The sequence below is a fragment of the Pristiophorus japonicus genome, chromosome 3 (assembly GCF_044704955.1).
Source record: "Pristiophorus japonicus isolate sPriJap1 chromosome 3, sPriJap1.hap1, whole genome shotgun sequence".
NCBI classification, from domain to species: Eukaryota; Metazoa; Chordata; class Chondrichthyes; family Pristiophoridae; genus Pristiophorus; species Pristiophorus japonicus.
In genome coordinates, this window is record NC_091979.1 from 43,738,029 (window position 1) to 43,759,022 (window position 20,994).

At 45.1% G+C, this 20,994-nt stretch overlaps 1 protein-coding gene and 1 long non-coding RNA gene across 3 annotated transcripts in view; one reads left to right on the top strand and one right to left on the bottom strand.

The window, feature by feature from the left end:
* Window positions 1–2,219: 2,219 nt before the first annotated feature.
* LOC139259718 (protein mono-ADP-ribosyltransferase PARP14-like) overlaps window positions 2,220–20,994 on the bottom strand; it is a 175,451-nt gene continuing 156,676 nt past the window's right edge. For both annotated transcript variants that reach the window (XM_070875325.1, XM_070875324.1), the window contains one exon: window positions 2,220–5,608. In XM_070875325.1, the coding sequence (XP_070731426.1) occupies window positions 5,307–5,608 (302 nt within the window). In that variant the 3' untranslated portion in view covers window positions 2,220–5,306. The remainder of the gene's footprint in view (window positions 5,609–20,994) is intronic.
* LOC139259719 (uncharacterized) overlaps window positions 5,498–20,994 on the top strand; it is a 137,065-nt gene continuing 121,568 nt past the window's right edge. The window contains exon 1 of the long non-coding RNA XR_011592640.1: window positions 5,498–5,582. This is a non-coding gene — a long non-coding RNA (uncharacterized lncRNA). The remainder of the gene's footprint in view (window positions 5,583–20,994) is intronic.

Here is a 20,994-nt window from a genome sequence, read left to right on the forward strand (position 1 = left end):
ACTTAGTGTCATCCGCAAATTTGGAGATACTGCATTTAATCCCCTCGTCTAAATCATTAATATACAATGTAAACAGCTGGGGCCCCAGCACAGAACCTTGCGGTACCCACTACTGAGGTCAGGCTGACCGGTCTATAATTACCTGCTTTCTCTCTCCCTCCTTTTTTAAAAAGTGGGGTTACATTGGCTACCCTCCACTCGATAGGAACTGATCCAGAGTCAATGGAATGTTGGAAAATGACTGTCAATGCGTCCGCTATTTCCAAGGCCACTTCCTTAAGTACTCTGGGATGCAGTCCATCAGGCCCTGGGGATTTATCGGCCTTCAATCCCATCAATTTCCCCAACACAATTTCCCGACTAATAAAGATTTCCCTCAGTTCCTCCTCCTTACTAGACCCTCTGACCCCTTTTATATCCGGAAGGTTGTTTGTGTCCTCCTTAGTGAATACTGAACCAAAGTACTTGTTCAATTGGTCTGCCATTTCTTTGTTCCCCGTTATGACTTCCCCTGATTCTGACTGCAGGGGACCTACGTTTGTCTTTACTAACCTTTTTCTCTTTACATACCTATAGAAACTTTTGCAATCCGTCTTAATGTTCCCTGCAAGCTTCTTCTCGTCCTCCATTTTCCCTGCCCTAATCAAACCCTTTGTCCTCCTCTGCTGTGTTCTAAATTTCTCCCAGTCCCCAGGTTCGCTGCTATTTCTGGCCAATTTGTATGCCACTTCCTTGGCTTTAATACTATCCCTGATTTCCCTAGATAGCCACGGTTGAGCCACCTTCCCTTTTTAATTTTTACGCCAGACAGGAATGTACAATTGTTGTAATTCATCCATGCGGTCTCTAAATGTCTGCCATTGCCCATCCACAGTCAACCCCTTAAGTATCATTCGCCAATCTATCCTAGCCAATTCACGCCTCATACCTTCAAAGTTACCCTTCTTTAAGTTCTGGACCATGGTCTCTGAATTTACTGTTTCATTCTCCATCCTAATGCAGAAATCCACCATATTATGGTCACTCTTCCCCAAGGGGCCTCGCACAATGAGATTGCTAATTAATCCTCTCTCATTACACAACACCCAGTCTAAGATGGCCTCCCCCCTAGTTGGTTCCTCAACATATTGGTCTAGAAAACCATCCCTTATGCACTCCAGGAAATCCTCCTCCACCGTATTGCTTCCAGTTTGGCTAGCCCAATCTATGTGCATATTAAAGTCACCCATTATAACTGCTACACCTTTATTGCATGCACCCCTAATTTCCTGTTTGATGCCCTCCCCAACATCCCTATTACTGTTTGGAGGTCTGTACACAACTCCTACTAACGTTTTTTGCCCTTTGGTGTTCTGCAGCTCTACCCATATAGATTCCACATCATCCAAGCTAATGTCTTTCCTAACTATTGCATTAATCTCCTCTTTAACCAACAATGCTACCCCACCTCCTTTTCCTTTTATTCTATCCTTCCTGAATGTTGAATACCCCTGAATGTTGAGTTTCCAGCCCTGATCATCCTGGAGCCACGTCTCCATAATCCCAATCACATCATATTTATTAACATCTATTTGCACAATTAATTCATCTACCTTATTGCGGATACTCCTTGCATTGAGACACAAAGCCTTCAGGCTTGTTTTTTTAACATCCTTTGTCCTTTTAGAATTTTGCTGTACAGTGGCCCTTTTTGTTCTTTGCCTTGGGTTTCTCCGCCCTCCACTTTTCCTCATCTCCTTTCTGTCTTTTGCTTTTGCCTCCTTTTTGTTTCCCTCTGTCTCCCTGCATTGGTTCCCATCCCCCTGCCATATTAGTTTAAATCCTCCCCAACAGCACTAGCAAACACTCCCCCTAGGACATTGGTTCCGGTCCTGCCCAGGTGCAGACCGTCCGGTTTGTACTGGTCCCACCTCCCCCAGAACCGGTCCCAATGTGTGGGAAGCAGACATTAATTCAAACTTGTGTAGCAGTTGGGTGAATGATCGAAGGAACCAGTGAAGGCACATTTTCAGTTCATAAAAACATACCTTCATTTACATAGGGCACTATCTACTATGTGGGTTGGCCAGAAATATATTGAAGTCTGCTGCGGGGAGATATGCTGAGCATTTTTAATGGTGCAAATGATGCAAAAGGATATGTGATCTTCTATGTTGCTATGGAAACTTAATGTTTCTTCTAAATTTCTATGTTTTGCAAACATGACAGGTAGAACAATATGCTGACAAGTTTTATTGAATGAAATGTATATGAATAAAATCACTGACAATGATGTTTACAATGACAATTTCCTCACAGATTCCTCCACCATTACATTTTAGAATAATACGATCATTTTACTTTATAATATGCAAATACACAAGAAGTTTTTAAATTATTCATTCCTGGGATGTGAGCATCACTGGCAAGGCCAGCATTTATTGCCCATCCCTATTTTCCCTTGAGAAGGTGGTGGTGAGACGCCTTCTTGAACCGCTGCAGTCCTTGTGGTGAAGGTACTCCCATAGTGCTGTTAGGGAGGGAGTTCCAGGATTTTGATCCAGCAACAATGAAGGAACAGCGATATATTTCCAAGTCAAGATGGTATTTGACTTGGATGGGAATGTGGAGGGGTGGTGTTCCTATGTGTCTGCTGCTGGAAGGACATTCTTGCTATTGAGGGAGTGCAGCGAAGGTTCACCAGACTGAGTCCAGGGATGGCTGGACTGACATATGAGGAGAGACTGGATCAACTGGGCCTTTATACACTGGAGTTTAGAAGGATGAGAGGGGATCTCATAGAAACGTATAAGATTCTGATGGGACGGGACAGGTTAGTTGTGGGAAGAATGTTCTCGATGTTGGGAAAGTCCAGAACCAGGGGACACAGTCTTAGGATAAGGGGTAGGCCATTTAGGACTGAGATGAGGAGGAACTTCTTTACTCAGAGAGTTGTTAACCTGTGGCATTCCCTGCCGCAGAGAGTCATTGATGCCAGTTCATTGGATATATTCAAAAGGGAGTTAGATATGGCCCTTACGGCTAAAGGGATCAAGGGGTATGGAAAGCGGGAAAGAGGCACTGAGCTGAATGATCAGCCATGATCATATTGAATGGTGGTGCAGGCTCGAAGGGCCGAATAGCATACTCCTGCACCTATTTTCTATGTTTCTATGCCCTTGCTCTTCGAGGTGGTAGAGATTGCGGGTCTGGGAGGTGCTGCCGAAGAAGCCTTGGTAAGTTGCTGCAGTGCATCTTGTAGATGGTACACACTGCAGCCACGATGCGCCGGTGATGGAGAGAATAAATGTTTAAGGTGGAGAATGGGGTGCCAATCATGCGGTTTGCTTTATCATGGATGGTGTCGAGCTTCCTGCACTCATCCAGTCAAGTGGAGATTATTCCATCACACTGCTGACTTGTGCCTTGTAGATGGTGGAAAGGGTTTGGGGAGGTGGGAGGTGAGACACTTGCTGCAGAATACCCAGCCTCACACATGCACTTGTAGCCACAGTATTTATGTGGTTGGTCCAGTTAAGTTTCTGGTCAGTGGTGAGCCCCAGGATGTTGATGATGGGGGATTCGGCAATGGTAATGCTGTTGAATGTCAAGGGTTGGTGGTTAGATGCTCTCTTCTTGGAGATAATCATTACCTTACATTTGTGCGCCGACAATGTTACTTGCCACTTATCAGCCCAAGCCTGAATGTCGACCAGGTCTTGCTGCATTCAAGCATAGACTGCTTCATTATCTGAGGAGTTGCGAATGGAACTGAACACTGCAATCATCAGCAAACACTTCTAACCTTATGATGGAGGGAATGTCATTGATGAAACAGCTGAAGATGGTTGGGCGTAGGACACTGCCCTGAGAAACTCCTGCAGTTATATCCTGGGCTGAGATGATTGGCCTCTAATAACCATAACCATCTAATAGAAGTCGTTAAAATTATGAACGGTTTTGATAAAGTGGATAGAGAGAGAATGTTTCCACTTGTGGGGAAGAGCATAACTAGAGGCCATCAATATAAGATAGTCACCAAGAAATCCAAGAAACTTCTTTACCCAAAGAGTGGCAAGAGTATGTAACTTGTTACCACAGGGAGTGGTTGAAGCGAATAGTATAGATGCATTTAAGGGGAGGCTAAACAAACATATGAGAGAGAAGGGAACAGAGGGTTACGCTGATAGATTTAGATGAGGAAAGACTGGAGGAAGCTCGGTGTGCCGTATAACCTAAGTAAATCTATGTAATCTTCCTTTGTGCTAGGTATGACTCCAGCCAGTGAAGAGTTTTCCCCTGATTCCCATTAACTTTAATTTTGCTCGAGCTCCTTGATGCCACACTCAGTCAAATGCTGCCTTGATGTCAAGGGCAGTCACTCTCATCTCATCTCTGGAATTCAGCTCTTTTGTCCCTGTTATAATGAGCTTTGGAGCCAAATGATCCTGGTGGAACATAAACTGAGCATCAGTGAACAGGTTATTGGTAAGTAAGTGCTGCTTGTTAGCACTGTCGATGACATCTTCCATCACTTTGCTGATAATTGAGAGTAGACTGATGGTATTTGGCCGGATTGGATTTGTCCAGCTTTTTGTGGACAGGACTTAGCTGGGCAGTTATCCACATTGTCGTGCAGATGCCAGTGTTGTAGCTGTGCTGGAACAGCTTATCTAGAGGGGCACGGCTAGTTCTGGAGCAAACATTATCAGCACGATAGCCTAGATATTGTCGGGGCTCATAGCTTTTGCTGTACCCAGTGCGCTAAGCCATTTCTTGATATCACGTGGAATGAATGGAATTGGCTGAAGACTGGCTTCTGCTATGGTGGGGACCTTAGGAGGAGGCCGAGATGGACCATTCATTTGGCACTTCTGGCTGAAGATGGATGCAAACCCTTCACCCTTGTCTTTTACTTTAATTTGTCAGTAAGGCAATTTAGTCACCCTGGAAAATAGTTTTGGTCATCATACTTGAAATATAATCTAAAATAATTTGCATTCTAAAAGGCAATTGGTATTAAAAGCCAACTGAAATAACTCCTTCAAAAGCAAAATACTGCGCATGCTGGAAATCTGAAATAACAACAAAAAATGTGGGAAATACTCAGCAGGTCAGGCAGCACCTGTGGAGAGAGAAACAGAGTTAATGTTTCAGGTCGATGACCTTTTGTCAGAACTGGAAAAAGTTAGAGATGTAACAGATTTTAAGCAAGTGCAGGGGCAGGGAGGAAAGAACAAAAGGGTGGAAGGCAGAAGAGATTAAATGATGAAAGGTATGATTGTATGAAGCAAAAGGACCACCCAACTGGACAAGTTGCTTCTGATTCAGGCTGTCGTTGCTTTAAAGGTGATTAAGTACTCCGGATATGCCCCATCATCGCAAAAAATAACAAAAATAGTAGGTTTAGATAAGTTGTTCACTGCACAGTCGCAAAGATCAGCTAAATCTGTCTGTGGATTTACTGCTGTTGGTTCCAGCATATCGCGTGTTCCTAGGCATTTCTTCCCAGTAATCACTCGTGTCTGATAGATGTATTTGCATCCAGCAGAGTCAAGGTTGGCATATTTCATATCACAGGAATACGAGGCATTCAAGGCAAAGTAAGTTCCTTTTCCGTAGTAAGTGGCTAAGAAGAATGAAAAGTATACTATTAGATAATAGCTGAAGTCTTTGCTCAAATTGATAAACTGCTGTAAGGCACCACTACTAAAAACACATGGAAACTCATGGGCGCTGAAATTACCTCTTTTTTTACGAGGTGTTACCGCCTCAACGAGATGGGAATGGTGCGGAAAGCACTCACCGCACAGTCGGCGCGGTGTCGGCGACAATCGCGACATTGCCCTCCTGTGTTTTCACCCAGTCGGGCACACGCCGACCCCTTATCAGCTGGCGGCGACCTCCTTTCCGTCCTGCATGGGAAATTGCCCCGTGTGAGCGGAGCCACTGCAGCTGGTGCCCCTGACAGCTTTCCCCCGGCAGTGTGGCTGGGCTTCCTCTTAAAGGGGAGGGCGCACTGCCGCTGCCGCCATTTTATTTTAATTGTTGGCCAACTCAGAGTTCGGCCTGACAATGGCGCCCATGGGTTCGGCCGGGCTGCCAATAGGGCCGCTGGGCCCGGCCGAAACCCTCCCTGGTGGCCCAGTGGGCGCCACTAACGTGGCTGCAGAGTATGCAGCGGCCCTCCCCTTTAACTGACTTTCGCCCCTCAGCCACACCGCCCGGAGGGGAAAAAAAGTTTAAAGAGCTCATCTTCGCTCTACTCTCCGCCCCATGGGAAAAATCTTTCAAATCGGTAGACAATTTCAGCCCCATAGGGTCTGCAAAGAATAGGAAAATCCACTTCCAAAGTATCCAATTTAAGTCATTTTTATTCTGGTCCTGTTTTAGTTTGGATTCCAAGACATCAACACCCATGAGCCAGTTCCCAGTGTAAGTTAGACTCCCTTATCCTCTCAGCAGCTCTGGTACCCAGTTTTTCATGAGTACGTGAGTCTGCTTTTGGGATAATGAAACTGGATTTAGCAGTTTGAGCAAGGAGGTGGGGGAAGGGGGAGGGGGGGCGGGGAAAAATGGATGTTAATCGCACTGAGTCTGAATTAAAATGGGGTCAGCATAAAAGAGACTGAAGTCACAAAGGGAAAGCACACAATTAACACACTGTGGTCACAGAAATGTTAACATATAAATAAATAATTCATTTGGACATGAAGTACAATTTCCCATTCTGTTAAGATATTAAACTAAAAAGGCAGTGTTTCACCAGTCCTCTCTCATCTTACACCATAGTGGACAATACAACAAATCTGAATTTCCACCTCCGGAACATCACCCGACTCTGGCCTTGCCTCAGCTCATCTGCTGGTGAAACCCTCATTCATGCCTTTGTTACCTCTCGACTTGACTATGCCAAAGCACTCCTGGTAACCTGCCACGTTCTACCCTCTGTAAACTTGAGGTCATCCAAAACTCTGTTGCCCATGTCCTAACTCGCACTGAGTCCATTCAATCATCGCCCCTGTGCTCGCTGATCTACATTGGCTCCCAGTTAAGCAATACCTCAATTTTAAAATTCTCATCCTAGTTTTCAAATCCCTCCATGGCCTTGTCCCCTCCATACCTCTGAAATCTCCAGCCCCACAACGTTCCAAGATATCTGCACTCCTCCAATTTTGGTAGGAAGAATGAGGAGAGATAATACAAACTAAATGGTTCAATTTTAAAGGCGTGCAAGTACCGAGACCTGGGAGTGTTTGCGAAAAAACTTTGAAGGTGGCAGGAGAGATTAAGCAGTTAATAAAGGATATAGGATCCTGTGCTTTACAAATGGAGACACAGGGCCCGAACTTGGTGGCTTTACCACCCAACTCGGCGGTCTCCCCACAGTGACAGATTCCTCTAAATCAGCCGCCAGCGGGAGGGAAGTACCGCTGGGAACTGTCCGCTGACGGCCGCTAGCGTGCAAGTCGCGTAAGTGACCTCCCACCTGCCGAGCTGGCAGATTCCTCTGGGCGGGAGTCAGCAGCAGCAGGGAGAAGGACCACTGCACGAAGCCAGGTCTAACCCGGACGGTAAGTAAGAAGACCTGCAAGAAAAGGTTAGTGAACTTCTTTTATTTTTTATTCAGGGATTTATGTGGATTTTCTATTTTAATTTTTTTATTTTTGGCTGTTCCCCCTCCCTGGGCCCGACTCAATTCTTGGCGGCACTTTGGCGAGGATCGCATTTGCCGCCGAGATTGGGAGCTCCCGCCTGCTGCCGCCCAGTTTCACGGCGTAAGTTGTTTTTTTGCCGCCGGGCGGTACTGGCTTTTCTTTCAGAGGAATCTCGCTGGAAAAGTACCGCCAGATCTCTCGGCAGTCCTTCGGGCGGTACTTGGGCGGGCCTTGGCTTTGACCAACTTCGGGCCCTTAGAGTACAAAAGCCAGGAAGTTATGCTAAGCACATAAAAAACACTAGTTTGTCTACAGCTGGTGCAATGTGTCCAATTCTGGGCATCACACTTTAGGAAGGACATAAAGGCTTTGGAGAAGAAATTTACTAGAATAGTTCCAGGATGAAGGAATACAGTTATGTGAATAGACCAGAGAAGTTTCAACAGCACTTCCCAAACCGGCGACCTCTACCAGCTAGAAGGACAAGAGCAGTAGGTGCATGGGAACACCATCACCTCCAAGTTCCCCTCCAAATCATACACATATCGCCGGTCCTTCAGTGTCGCTGGGTCAAAATCCTGTAACTCCCTTCCTAACAGCACGATGGGAGTACCTTCACCACAAGGATTGCAGCGGTTCAGGAAGGCAGTTCACCATCATCTTCTCAAGGGCATTTAGTGTTTGGCAATAAATGCTGGCCTTGCCAACGATGTCTACATCCCCAGGAATGAATAATAGAAAAAGTTGGGGCAGTTCTACTTGGAGCACAGAAATTTAAGAGAAGATCTGATAGAGGTGTTTAAAATCATGAACGATTTAGATATAGTCAATTAAGAGAAATTGTTTCCAATGGTTGAAGGGTTGCTAACGAGTGGGCACAGAATTAAGACGATTGGCAAAGGAACCAGAGGCAACATGAGGGGAAACTTTTTTACGCAACGAATTGCTAGGATTTGGAATGCACTGTCTGGATAGAAACTCAATAATAGCCTTCAAAAGGGAATTGGATAAATAATTAAAGGAGAAAAAATTGCAACGGGGAAAGAATGAGGCAGTGGGACGAACTGGATTGCTGTCTGAAAGAGTCAGCGCAGACTCGATGGGCCGAATGGCCTCCTTCTGTGCTGTACTATTCTATGATTCTTTGATTAAAGGACTGCTATCCATCTTTCTTTTCTAAACAGCTTTTTTCGTGTTAATAAGCGCTCTTAACTACTCTCTCATATTCAGTCAGCTGGATCCAAGAAAATAACATGAGGTCGCTATGGGGACAGGGCTTAGGAGTTATGCGAGGATTCCAGAGATAGGGTAAGTACTATCAGAAAACTACAGGCCTTGTATTTTTAATCAGAGGCTTTTCACTCCTGCTAGAAATGCCAGGTAACATTCTCTTTCCAGTGAGATGAAACAAAAGAAAATTCCTGTTTGGTGAGTTAAGAGAGCGGAGGAGAAAGAGAAAAAAAGGCGACAGTGAAAGAAAAGTACAGAGAAAAGAGAAGGACAGAGAAAAGAGGATTGAAAAGGAAGAAACAGAAAATACATTGGTGGCATTTGACTTCTCTGCAGGCCATGTGACAGATGCAGCCTATCACTTTTAGCCCTGTTTGTTTTTAGCATGTCTGGAGGTGAGTGCAGGAAGCTACAGCCATAAACAAGGCCAATAGCATCTTGGGCTTCATAAGTAGTAGGGCATTGTTCCAGCCACTGTGTGAGTACTGTGTGCAGTTTTGGGCACTCAGCTATAGAAAGGGCAATCTTTGCCACTGGACCAAGACCTAGCTCTGTCAATCCCGTGTGGTGGCTAGTGTGCAATGGCCACCACACGTTAAAAAAATCCACGCACAGGCATTTTCCACCCTTCAGGATGTAGTTCAGGACCTGGAATATTAGGTCTTTCATTCAAACACCTGTGAACTCATCCTTTTTTGGCATGGAAGCAAGTAATCTTCGTTTCGAGGGACTGCTTATGATGATACAGAAAGGGCAATAAAGTGGTAGAGAATGTACTGCAGAGGTTCACCAGGCTTGCACCAGGGATGTGAAAATGAAGATATAGAAACATAGAAATTAGGTGCAGGAGTAGGCCATTCGGCCCTTCGAGCCTGCACCGCCATTCAATAAGATCATGGCTGATCATTCAACCTCAGTACCCCTTTCCTGCTTTCTCTCATTACCCCTTGATCCCTTTGGCCCTAAGGGCCAAATCTAACTCCTTTTTGAATATATCTAACAAACTGGCCTCAACAACTTTCTGCGGTAGAGAATTCCACAGGTTAACCACTCTCTGAGTGAAGAAGTTTCTCCTTATCGCGGTCCTAAATGGCTTACCCCTTATTCTTAGACTGTGACCCCTGGTTCTGGAACTCTCCAGCAACGGGAACATTCTTCCTGCCTCTAACCTGTCCAATCCCGTCAGAATTTTATATGTTTCTATGAGATCTCAGGAATCAATCTAGTGAACCTCCATTGTACTGCCTCCAAGGCAAGTATATCCTTCCTTAGATAAGGAGACCCAAACTGTGCACAGTCCTGCAGGTATGGACTCACCAAGGCCCTGTACAACTGTAGCAAGGTCGAATAGCAATTTTCAAAGAACAGTGTGGAATTCTCCCCTATCCTGGGCAACATTCTTCTGTAAATCACTCAGCTTGCCTGTACATGCTTGCAATGTGATTCCTTGATCACTAGTCCCCGTGGACCTTCTCTGGGCGCAAGATAGTCCACAGGTCTGAATTTAGTTAATTACTTTGAAATTCTCCCAGTACTGGGAATTCCAGTGCTTTGCAATATAAATGGTGTGTATTTTGCAGCACCAGAGACTGATGTGTGCAGTGCTTTAATTTGAAGCAGTTCTGAACAGTACTTTCTATTGTCAGCATAGGTCCTGTCTCTGACCCATGATGGTTCATAGAAAATAGGTGCAGGAGTAGGCCATTCGGTCCTTCGAGCCCACACCACCATTCAATAAGATCATGGCTGATCATTCACCTCAGTACCCCTTTCCTGCTTTCTCTCCATACCCCTTGATCCTTTTAGCCGCAAGGGCCATATCTAACTCCCTCTTGAATATATCCAATGAACTGGCATCAACAACTCTGCGGTAGAGAATTCCTCAGGTTAACAACACTCTGAGTGAATAAGTTTCTCTTCATCTCAGTCCTAAATGGCTTACCCCTTATCCTTAGATTATGTCCCCTGGTTCTGGACTTCCCCAACTTTGGGAACATTATTCCTGCATCTAACCTGTCCAGTCCCGTCAGAATTTTATATGTTTCTATGAGAGTCCCTCTCATCCTTCGAAACTCCAGTGAATACAGGCCCAGTCGATCCAGTCTCTCCTCATATGTCAGTCCTGCCATCCCGGGAATCAGTCTGGTGAACCTTCGCTGCACTCCCTCAATAGCAAGATTAGGAGACCAAAACTGAACACAATATTCCAGGTGAAGCCTCACTAAGGCCCTGTACAACTGCAGTAAGACTTCCCTGCTCCTATACTCAAATCCCCTAGCTATGAAGGCCAACATACCATTTGCCTTCTTCAGCGCCTGCTGTACCTGCATGCCAACTTTCAATGACTGATGTACCATGACACCCAGGTCTCATTGCACCTCCCCTTTTCCTAATCTACCGCCATTCAGATAATATTCTGCCTTCGTGTTTTGCCCCCAAAGTGGATAACCTCACATTTATCCACATTATACTGCATCTGCCATGCATTTGCCCACTCACCTAACCTATCCAAGTCAGCCTGCAGCCTCTTACCATCCTCCTCACAGCTCACACTGCCACCCAGTTTAGTGTCGTCTGCAAACTTGGAGATATTACACTCAATTCCTTCATCCAAATCATTAATGTATATTGTAAATAGCTGGGGTCCCAGCACTGAGCCCTGCGGCACCCCACTAGTTACTGCCTGCCATTCTGAAAAGGACCCGTTTATCCCAACTCTCAGTTTCCTGTCTGCCAACCAGTTCTCTATCCACGTCAGTACATTAGCCCAACACCATGTGCCTTAATTTTGCACACAATCTCTTGGTGTGGGACCTTGTCAAAAGCCTTTTGAAAGTCCAAATACACCACATCCACTGGTTCTCCCTTGTCCACTCTACTAGTTACATCCTCAAAAACTTCCAGAAGATTTGTCAAGCATGATTTCCCTTTCATAAATCCATGCTGACTTGAACCGATCCTGTCACTGCTTTTCAAATGCGCTGATATTTCATCTTTAATAATTGATTCCAACATTTTCCCCACTACTGATTACTGATGTCATGCTATCCGGTCTATAATTACCAGTACCTGTTTTCTCTCTCCCTCCTTTCTTAAAAAGTTGTGTTACATTAGCTACTCTCCAGTCCATAGGAACCGATCCAGAGTCGATAGATTGTTGGAAAATGATCACCAATGTGACAACTATTTCTAGGGCCACTTCCTTAAGTACTCTGGGGTGCAGACTATCAGGCCCCGGGTATTTATCGGCCTTCAATCCCATCAATTTCCCGCCTAATAAGGATTTCCTTCAGTTCCTTCTTCTCACTGGACCCTCGGTCCCCTAGTATTCCCGGAAGGTTATTTGTGTCTTTCTTTGTGAAGGCAGAACCAAAGTATTTGTTCAACTGGTCCGCCATTTCTTTGTTCCCCATTATAAATTCACCTGAATCTGACTGCAAGGGACCTACGTTTGTCTTCACTAATCTTTTTCTCTTCACATATCTATAGAAGCTTTTGCAGTCAGTTTTTATGTTCCCAGCAAGCTTCCTCTCATACTCTATTTCCCCCCTCCTAATTAAACCCTTTATCCTCTTCTGCTTAATTATAAAATTCTCCCAGTCCTCAGGTTTGCTGCTTTTTCTGGTCAATTTATGTGCCTCTTCCTTGGATTTAACACTATCCTTAATTTCCCCTGTCAGCCACGGTTGAGCCACGTTCCCCGTTTCTTTTTACTCCAGACAGGGATGTGCAATTGTTGAAGTTCATCCATGTGATCTTTAAATGTTTGCCATTGCCTATCCACCATCAACCATTTAAGTATCATTCGCTAGTCTATTCCAGCCAATTCACGTCGCACCCCATCGAAGTTACCTTTCCTTAAGTTCAGGATCCTAGTCTCTGAATTAACTGTGTCACTCTCCTGTGGATAGACGAGCTACTGGGACCGTTTGTACCAGAACAGAGGAAACTAGGAGAAGATTTAGTGAAAGATTTAAAAATTATCACATGTTTGTTACACTGAATAGGGAAAGATTATTTCCTCTGGTTGGGGAGTCTGACGAGGGGCACCAATTTAAAATTGTCACCAAGACAGTGCGAAGAGAGGCTAGGAGACATTTTTTATGCAGAGTTGCTAGAACATGGAATCATTTGCCACGGAGTAGTTCAGAAATCTTTAAAGGGAAGGAGTAGATAAACATTTGAGGCTGAAAAATGTATGAGTCATGGGGAAAGAGGAGGGCAGTGGGATTCGTTCTGGATTGCTCTTGCAAAGAGTTGGCACAGGTAGGAGTGACTGAATGGCCTCTTCCTGTGCAGTAAACCAAAGCAAACAGGGTAAGTGATTGGCTGGTGATTGGTGAGTAGCTTTTATTTTTATTTTTTGTATCAGTAAGTGAACTGTAACATTGTTATTACCAATTTAAGGGTATCTAAGGGTTAAGGCATGGCAGGAGAGCTCGGTCACGTGATATGCTCCTCCTGTACCATGTGGGAACTCGGGGACACTTCCGGTGTCCCTGGGGACTACGTGTGTGGGAAGTGTATCCGCCTCGAGCTCCTGACGGTCCGCGTTGCGGAATTGGAGCTGAGGGTGGATTCACTCTGGAGCATCCACGATGCTGAGAATGACGTGAGTATCACGTGTAGTGAGTTGGTCTTACCGCAGGAGAAGGGTCCACAGCCAGATAGGGAATGGAAGACCAGCAGGAAGAGCAGTGCAAGAAAGGTAGTGCAGGGGTCCCCTGTGGTCATCCCCCTGCAAAACAGATACACCGCTTTGAGTACTATTGGGGGGGATGACTCATCAGGGGAGGGCAGCAGCAGCCAAGTTCATGGCACCGTGGCTGGCTCTGCTGCACAGGAGGGCAGGAAAAAGAGTGGGAGCGCGATAGTGATAGGGGATTCAATGGTGAGGGGAATAGATAGGCGTTTCTGCGGCCGCAACCGAGACTCCAGGATGGTATGTTGCCTCCCTGGTGCAAGGGTCAAGGGTGTCTCGGAGCGGGTGCAGGACATTCTGAAATGGGAGGGAGAACAGCCAGTTGTCGTGGTGCACATTGGTACCAACGACATAGGTAAAAAAAGGGATGAGGTCCTACAAAACGAATTTAAGAAGCTAGGAGCTAAATTAAAAAGTAGGACCTCAAAAGTAGTAATCTCGGGATTGCTACCAGTGCCACGTGCTAGTCAGAGTAGGAATCGCAGGATAGCGCAGATGAATATGTGGCTTGAGCAGTGGTGCAGCAGGGAGGGATTCAAATTCCTGGGGCATTGGAACCGGTTCTGGGGGAGGTGGGACCAGTACAAACCGGACGGTCTGCACCTGGGCAGGACCGGAATCAATGTCCTAGGGGGAGTGTTTGCTAGTGCTGTTGGGGAGGAGTTAAACTAATATGGCAGGGGGATGGGAACCAATGCAGGGAGACAGAGGGAGACAAAAAGGAGGCAAAAGCAAAAGACAGAAAGGAGATGAGGAAAAGTGGAGGGCAGAGAAACCCAAGGCAAAGAACAAAAAGGGCCACTGTACAGCAAAATTCTAAAAGGACAAAGGGTGTTAAAAAAACAAGCCTGAAGGCTTTGTGTCTTAATGTAAGGAGTATCCGCAACAAGGTGGATGAATTAACTATGCAAATAGATGTTAACAAATATGATGTGATTGGGATTACGGAGATGTGGCTCCAGGATGATCAGGGCTGGGAACTCAACATCCAGGGGTATTCAACATTCAGGAAGGATAGAATAAAAGGAAAAGGAGGTGGGGTAGCATTGCTGGTTAAAGAGGAGATTAATGCAATTGTTAGGAAAGACGTTAGCTTGGATGATGTGGAATCTATATGGGTAGAGCTGCAGAACACCAAAGGGCAAAAAACGTTAGTGGGAGTTGTGTACAGACCTCCAAACAGTAGTAGTGATGTTGGGGAGAGCATCAAACAGGAAATTAGGGGTGCATGCAATAAAGGTGCAGCAGTTATAATGGGTGACTTTAATATGCACATAGATTGGGCTAGCCAAACTGGAAGCAATATGGTGGAGGAGGATTTCCTGGAGTGCATAAGGGATGGTTTTCTAGACCAATATGTCAAGGAACCACCTACGGGGGAGGCCATCTTAGACTGGGTGTTGTGTAATGAGAGAGGATTAATTAGCAATCTCGTTGTGCGAGGCCCCTTGGGGAAGAGTGACCATAATATGGTGGAATTCTGCATTAGGATGGAGAATGAAACAGTTAATTCAGAGACCATGGTCCAGAACTTAAAGAAGGGTAACTTTGAAGGTATGAGGCGTGAATTGGCTAGGATAGATTGGCGAATGATACTTAAGGGGTTGACTGTGGATGGGCAATGGCAGACATTTAGAGACCGCATGGATGAATTACAACAATTGTACATTCCTGTCTGGCGTAAAAATAAAAAAGGGAAGGTGGCTCAACCGTGGCTATCTAGGGAAATCAGGGCTAGTATTAAAGCCAAGGAAGTGGCATACAAATTGGCCAGAAATAGCAGCGAACCTGGGGACTGGGAGAAATTTAGAACTCAGCAGAGGAGGACAAAGGGTTTGATTAGGGCAGGGAAAATAGAGTACGAGAAGAAGCTTGCAGGGAACATTAAGGCGGATTGCAAAAGTTTCTATAGGTATGTAAAGAGAAAAAGGTTAGTAAAGACAAACGTAGGTCCCCTGCAGTCAGAATCAGAGGAAGTCATAACGGGGAACAAAGAAATGGCAAACCAATTGAACAAGTACTTTGGTTCAGTATTCACTAAGGAGAACACAAAGAACCTTCCGGATATAAAAGGGGTCAGAGGGTCTAGTAAGGAGGAAGAACTGAGGGAAATCTTTATTAGTCGGGAAATTGTGTTGGGGAAATTGATGGGATTGAAGGCCGATAAATCCCCAGGGCCTGATGGACTGCATCCCAGAGTACTTAAGGAGGTGGCCTTGGAAATAGCGGACGCATTGACAGTCATTTTCCAACATTTCATTGACTCTGGATCAGTTCCTATCGAGTGGAAGGTAGCCAATGTAAGCCCACTTTTTAAAAAAGGAGGGAGAGAGAAAGCAGGGAATTATAGTCCGGTCAGCCTGACCTCAGTAGTGGGTAAAATGATGGAATCAATTATTAAGGATGTCATAGCAGCGCATTTGGAAAATGGTGACATGATAGATCCAAGTCAGCATGGATTTGTGAAAGGGAAATCATGCTTGACAAATCTTCTGGAATTTTTTGAGGATGTTTCCAGTAAAGTGGACAAAGGAGAACCAGTGGATGTGGTATATTTGGACTTTCAGAAGGCTTTCGACAAGGTCCCACACAAGAGATTAATGTGCAAAGTTAAAGCACATGGGATTGGGGGTAGTGTGCTGACGTGGATTGAGAACTGGTTGTCAGACAGGAAGCAAAGAGTAGGAGTAAATGGGGACTTTTCAGAATGGCAGGCAGTGACTAGTGGGGTACCGCAAGGTTCTGTGCTGGGGCCCCAGCTGTTTACATTGTACATTAATGATTTAGACGAGGGGATTAAATGTAGTATCTCCAAATTTGTGGATGACACTAAGTTGGGTGGCAGTGTGAGCTGCGAGGAGGATGCTATGAGGCTGCAGAGTGACTTGGATAGGTTAGGTGAGTGGGCAAATGCATGGCAGATGAAGTATAATGTGGATAAATGTGAGGTTATCCACTTTGGTGGTAAAAACAGAGAGACAGACTATTATCTGAATGGTGACAGATTAGGAAAAGGGAAGGTGCAACGAGACCTGGGTGTCATGGTACATCAGTCATTGAAGGTTGGCATGCAGGTACAGCAGACGGTTAAGAAAGCAAATGGCATGTTGGTCTTCATAGCGAGGGGATTTGAGTACAGGGGCAGTGAGGTGTTGCTGGAGTTGTACAGGGCCTTGGTGAGGCCACACCTGGAGTATTGTGTACAGTTTTGGTCTCCTAACTTGAGGAAGGACATTCTTGCTATTGAGGGAGTGCAGCGAAGATTCACTAGACTGATTCCCGGGATGGTGGGACTGACCTATCAAGAAAGATTGGATCAACTGGGCTTGTATTCACTGGAGTTCAGAAGAATGAGAGGGGACCTCATAGAAACGTTTAAAATTCTGACGGTTTGGACAGGTTGGATGCAGGAAGAATGTTCCCAATGTTGGGGAAGTCCAGAACGAGGGGTCACAGTCTAAGGATAAGGGGTAAGCCATTTCGGACCGAGATGAGGAGAAACCTCTTCACCCAGAGAGTGGTGAACCTGTGGAATTCTCTACCACAGAAAGTAGTTGAGGCCAATTCACTAAATATATTCAAAAGGGAGTTAGATGAAGTCCTTACTACTCGGGGGATCAAGGGGTATGGCGAGAAAGCAGGAACGGGGTACTAAAGTTTCATGTTCAGCCATGAACTCATTGAATGGCGGTGCAGGCTGAAGGGCTGAATGGCCTGCTCCTGCACCTATTTTCTATGTTTCTATGTTTCTATCAGGATTGTATTGATAGAACCATTCAATACAAGTCAAAGGACACCATTCTGTCAATAAACAGGACCTAGGTTAGATCACATTTGGAGTACTACATCCAGTTTTGGTCCCCTTACATGGTGTGTGATATAGTGCTCAAAAAGGTTCAGGGGAGATCTATGAGAATGCTTCGTAGCTTAATGAACCTTAGTTACTCAGATAGCCTTAAAGAGCTGGGTCTACTTACTTTAGAGCAGCATTGACCTAGAGGTAACCTGATAGAGGTATGTAAACTAATGCATGTGCTGGTTTGTGCGCCTATTGATAGATTGAGTTTGGTAGATTGGTGATGAGCAGAGGACATGCATTTAAACTACACAAGAGTTGGAATAGGTTCGATGTCAGGTGTTTCTTCGTTTCCCAGAGAGTAATTATATTCAATAATCAAACAGGCTAATGGAATGCTGGCCTTTATATCAAGAGGACTAGAATACAAGGGATTAGAAGTTATGCTGCAGCTATACAAAACCCTGGTTAGACCCCACCTGGAGCAGCGTAGATTTACCAGAATGATACCTTGACTTCAAGGATTAAGTTACGAGGAGAGATTACACAAACTAGGGTTGTATTCCTGGAATTTCGAAGGTATGGGGCTGATCTGATTGAAGTTTTCAGGATATTAAGGGGAACAGATAGATTAGATAGAGAGAAACTATTTCCACTGGTTGGGGATTCGAGGACTAGGGGGCATAGTTTAAAAATTAGAGCCAGACCTTTCAAGAGTGAAATTCGGAAAAACTTCTACGCACAAAGGGTGGTAGCAGTTTGGAACACTCTTCCACAAATGGCAATTGATGCTAGGTAAATTGTTATTTTTATTACTGAGATTAATAGCTTTCTGTTAACCAATGGCATTAAGAGATATGGGCCAAAGGCAGATTTATGGAGTTGGTTTGCAGATTAGCCATGATCTCACTGAATAGTGGAACAGGCTCGACCGAGGGGCTAAATGGCCTCCTCCTATGTTCCTAGTAGTGAGACTCTGGAATGAGTTGTGGGGAAGGGGGGGAGCTACTGGAGGTGGAGGTGGTGCAAGTGTCTAGACATAATGCTCCGGCATCATGAGTGTGAGGCAGGCTTGATGGACTAGCTGGGCTTTTCATGCTTGTCATTTTCATCTGTTCGTAAACTTCCATGGTTCAAATATACAGTTCAGCCAAGTGGCAGATTGGCACAGTTAGTGATGTTCTTATTTCTCAGTCAGATAGTTGTGGGATCAAGCTTCATTCCAGGCCTTGTGTGCATAATCTATGGTGACAGTTTTGTGAGACTGTGGCACTGGTGAAGATGCTTTCTTTCAGATTGGACATTAAATCAAGGCATTGCCTGCCTGATCTGGTGGTCTAGGTGGATGTAAACAATCTCATGGCACTATTTGAAGAAACACAGTGCGTTCACCTGGTATCCTGGCCAATATGCTTCCTTAAATCAATACCACTAAAAACAGATTAACTAGTCATTCATTTAATTTGCAGTTTGTGAACAAATTGGTTGCCATATTTGTCGAGGTAACAACAGTGATTACACAGTGATTCAAGTTTAGTAATTGATTGTAAAGCAAGTGCAATTATTGATTAGATGTCTAGAGGGAATGTTAAAGCACTATATAAATGCAAGTCTTTTAACAGTCCCAACTTAAAATCTTACATACAGCCATGGAGATTTACAGCACAGGAAGCCATTGAGCCTATCATGTTGTGGCACCTCTGCTAGAGCAATCCAAAACTAATCCCACTGCCACACTCTTTCCTCATAGCCCTGTATCTTACTCTGCTTCAAAGAGTTATCCAATTTTACCATAAAAAATGCAACGGGCTTTGCCCCAAACACTCGCTGTTGCAACGCATACCATGCTGCGACAACTCCCTATGTAAAGAAGTTATTCCCAGCTGACTCCCAACCAAAGTTATTCACCCTATCAAAACCTTACAGTATTTTTTTTTTAAATCCTCTATTGAATTTCCTCAGCTTTCTCTACTCCAGTGGAAATAGTTTCAGCAACTCAAGTCTCCCCTTATATCTACAGTTTCCAATCCCTGGAATCCTGTTGAAACTACACTCTGGGATATCTCTACTGCTGACATGTCTGTCTGTCTGTACATCATATTCCTGGGCCATATGGCATTAGCCACTCATGGCTAACCATGGGTAGTCATTGATGCTATTTTTCCCATTGCATTGGCATCAGAAATTGTTATGTTTAGAATTTATAACAATAACTCAAAGCAGGCAGCTGCTAAGTTAACACCAAACAGCACAAGAGGGAGAGCCCAGCCAGCCCAAACATCGCGAGAGGGAACATAAGAAATAGGAGCAGGAGTAGGCCATACAGCCCCTCGAGCCTGCTCCGCCATTGAATAAGATCATGGCTGATCTGATCATGGACTCAGCTCCACTTCCCCACCCGCTCCCCATAACCCCTTATCGTTTAAGAAACTGTCTATTTCTGTCTTAGATTTATTCAATGTTCCAGCTTCCACAGCTCTCTGAGGCAGCGAATTCCACAGGTTAACAACCCTTTGAGAGAAGAAATTTCTCCTCATCTGTTTTAAATGGGCGACCCCTTATTCTAAAATCATGCCTTCTAGTTCTAGTCTCCCCATCAGTGAAAACATCCTCTCTGCATCCACCTTGTCAAGCCCCCTCATAATCTTATACATTTCGATAAGATCACCTCTCATTCTTCTGAATTCCAATAAGTAGAGGCCCGATCGTTCCTCATAAGTCAACCCCCTCATCCCCGGAATCAACCTAGTGAACCTTCTCTGAACTGCCTCCGAAGCAAGTATATCCTTTCGTAAATATGGAAACCAAAACAAAATAAGGGCATACAATGTGGCCAAGACAAGTGAGATGCCGCCTGAGGAAGAGAGTATTCGAAGATTAGGCCCTCAAATCTGACACCAAGCTTATGATCTACAGGGCTGTAGTGAAACCTGCTCTCCTGTATGGCTCAGAGACGTGGACCATATACAATAGACACCTCAAATCGCTGGAGAAATACCACCAGCATTGTCTCTGCAAGATCCTGCAAATCCCCTGGGAGATCAGACGCACCAACGTGAGTGTCCTCGATCAGCATCGAAGCACTGACCATACTCGACCAGCTCTGTTGAACGGGCCATATTGTTCGCATGCCTGACGCAAGCCTCCCAAAGCAAGCACTCCCCTCGGAACTCCTACACGGCAAGCGAGCCCCAGGTGGCAGAGGAAACGTTTCAAGGACACTGTCAAAGCCTCCTTGATAAAATGCAACATCCCCACCGACACCTGGGAGTCCCTGGCCAAAGACCGCCCTAAGTGCAGGAAGAGCATCCGGGAGGCCACTGAGCACCTCGAGTCCTGTCGCCGACAGAATGCAGAAAACAAGCGCAGGCAGCGGAAGGAGTGTGCAGCAAACCAGCCTCCCCACCCACCCTTTCCTTCAACGACTGTCTGTCCCACCTGTGACAGAGACTGCAATTCCCACATTGGACTGTACAGTCATCTGAGAACTCACTTTTAGAGAGGAAGCAAGTCTTCCTCGATTTCGAGGGACTGACTATGATGATGATGAGTGGGAGGCCAGAGGATTGAGAAACTTATAAAAGTCAGCAAAGAACGACTAAAAAAACTAATAAGGAGAGAAAATATAG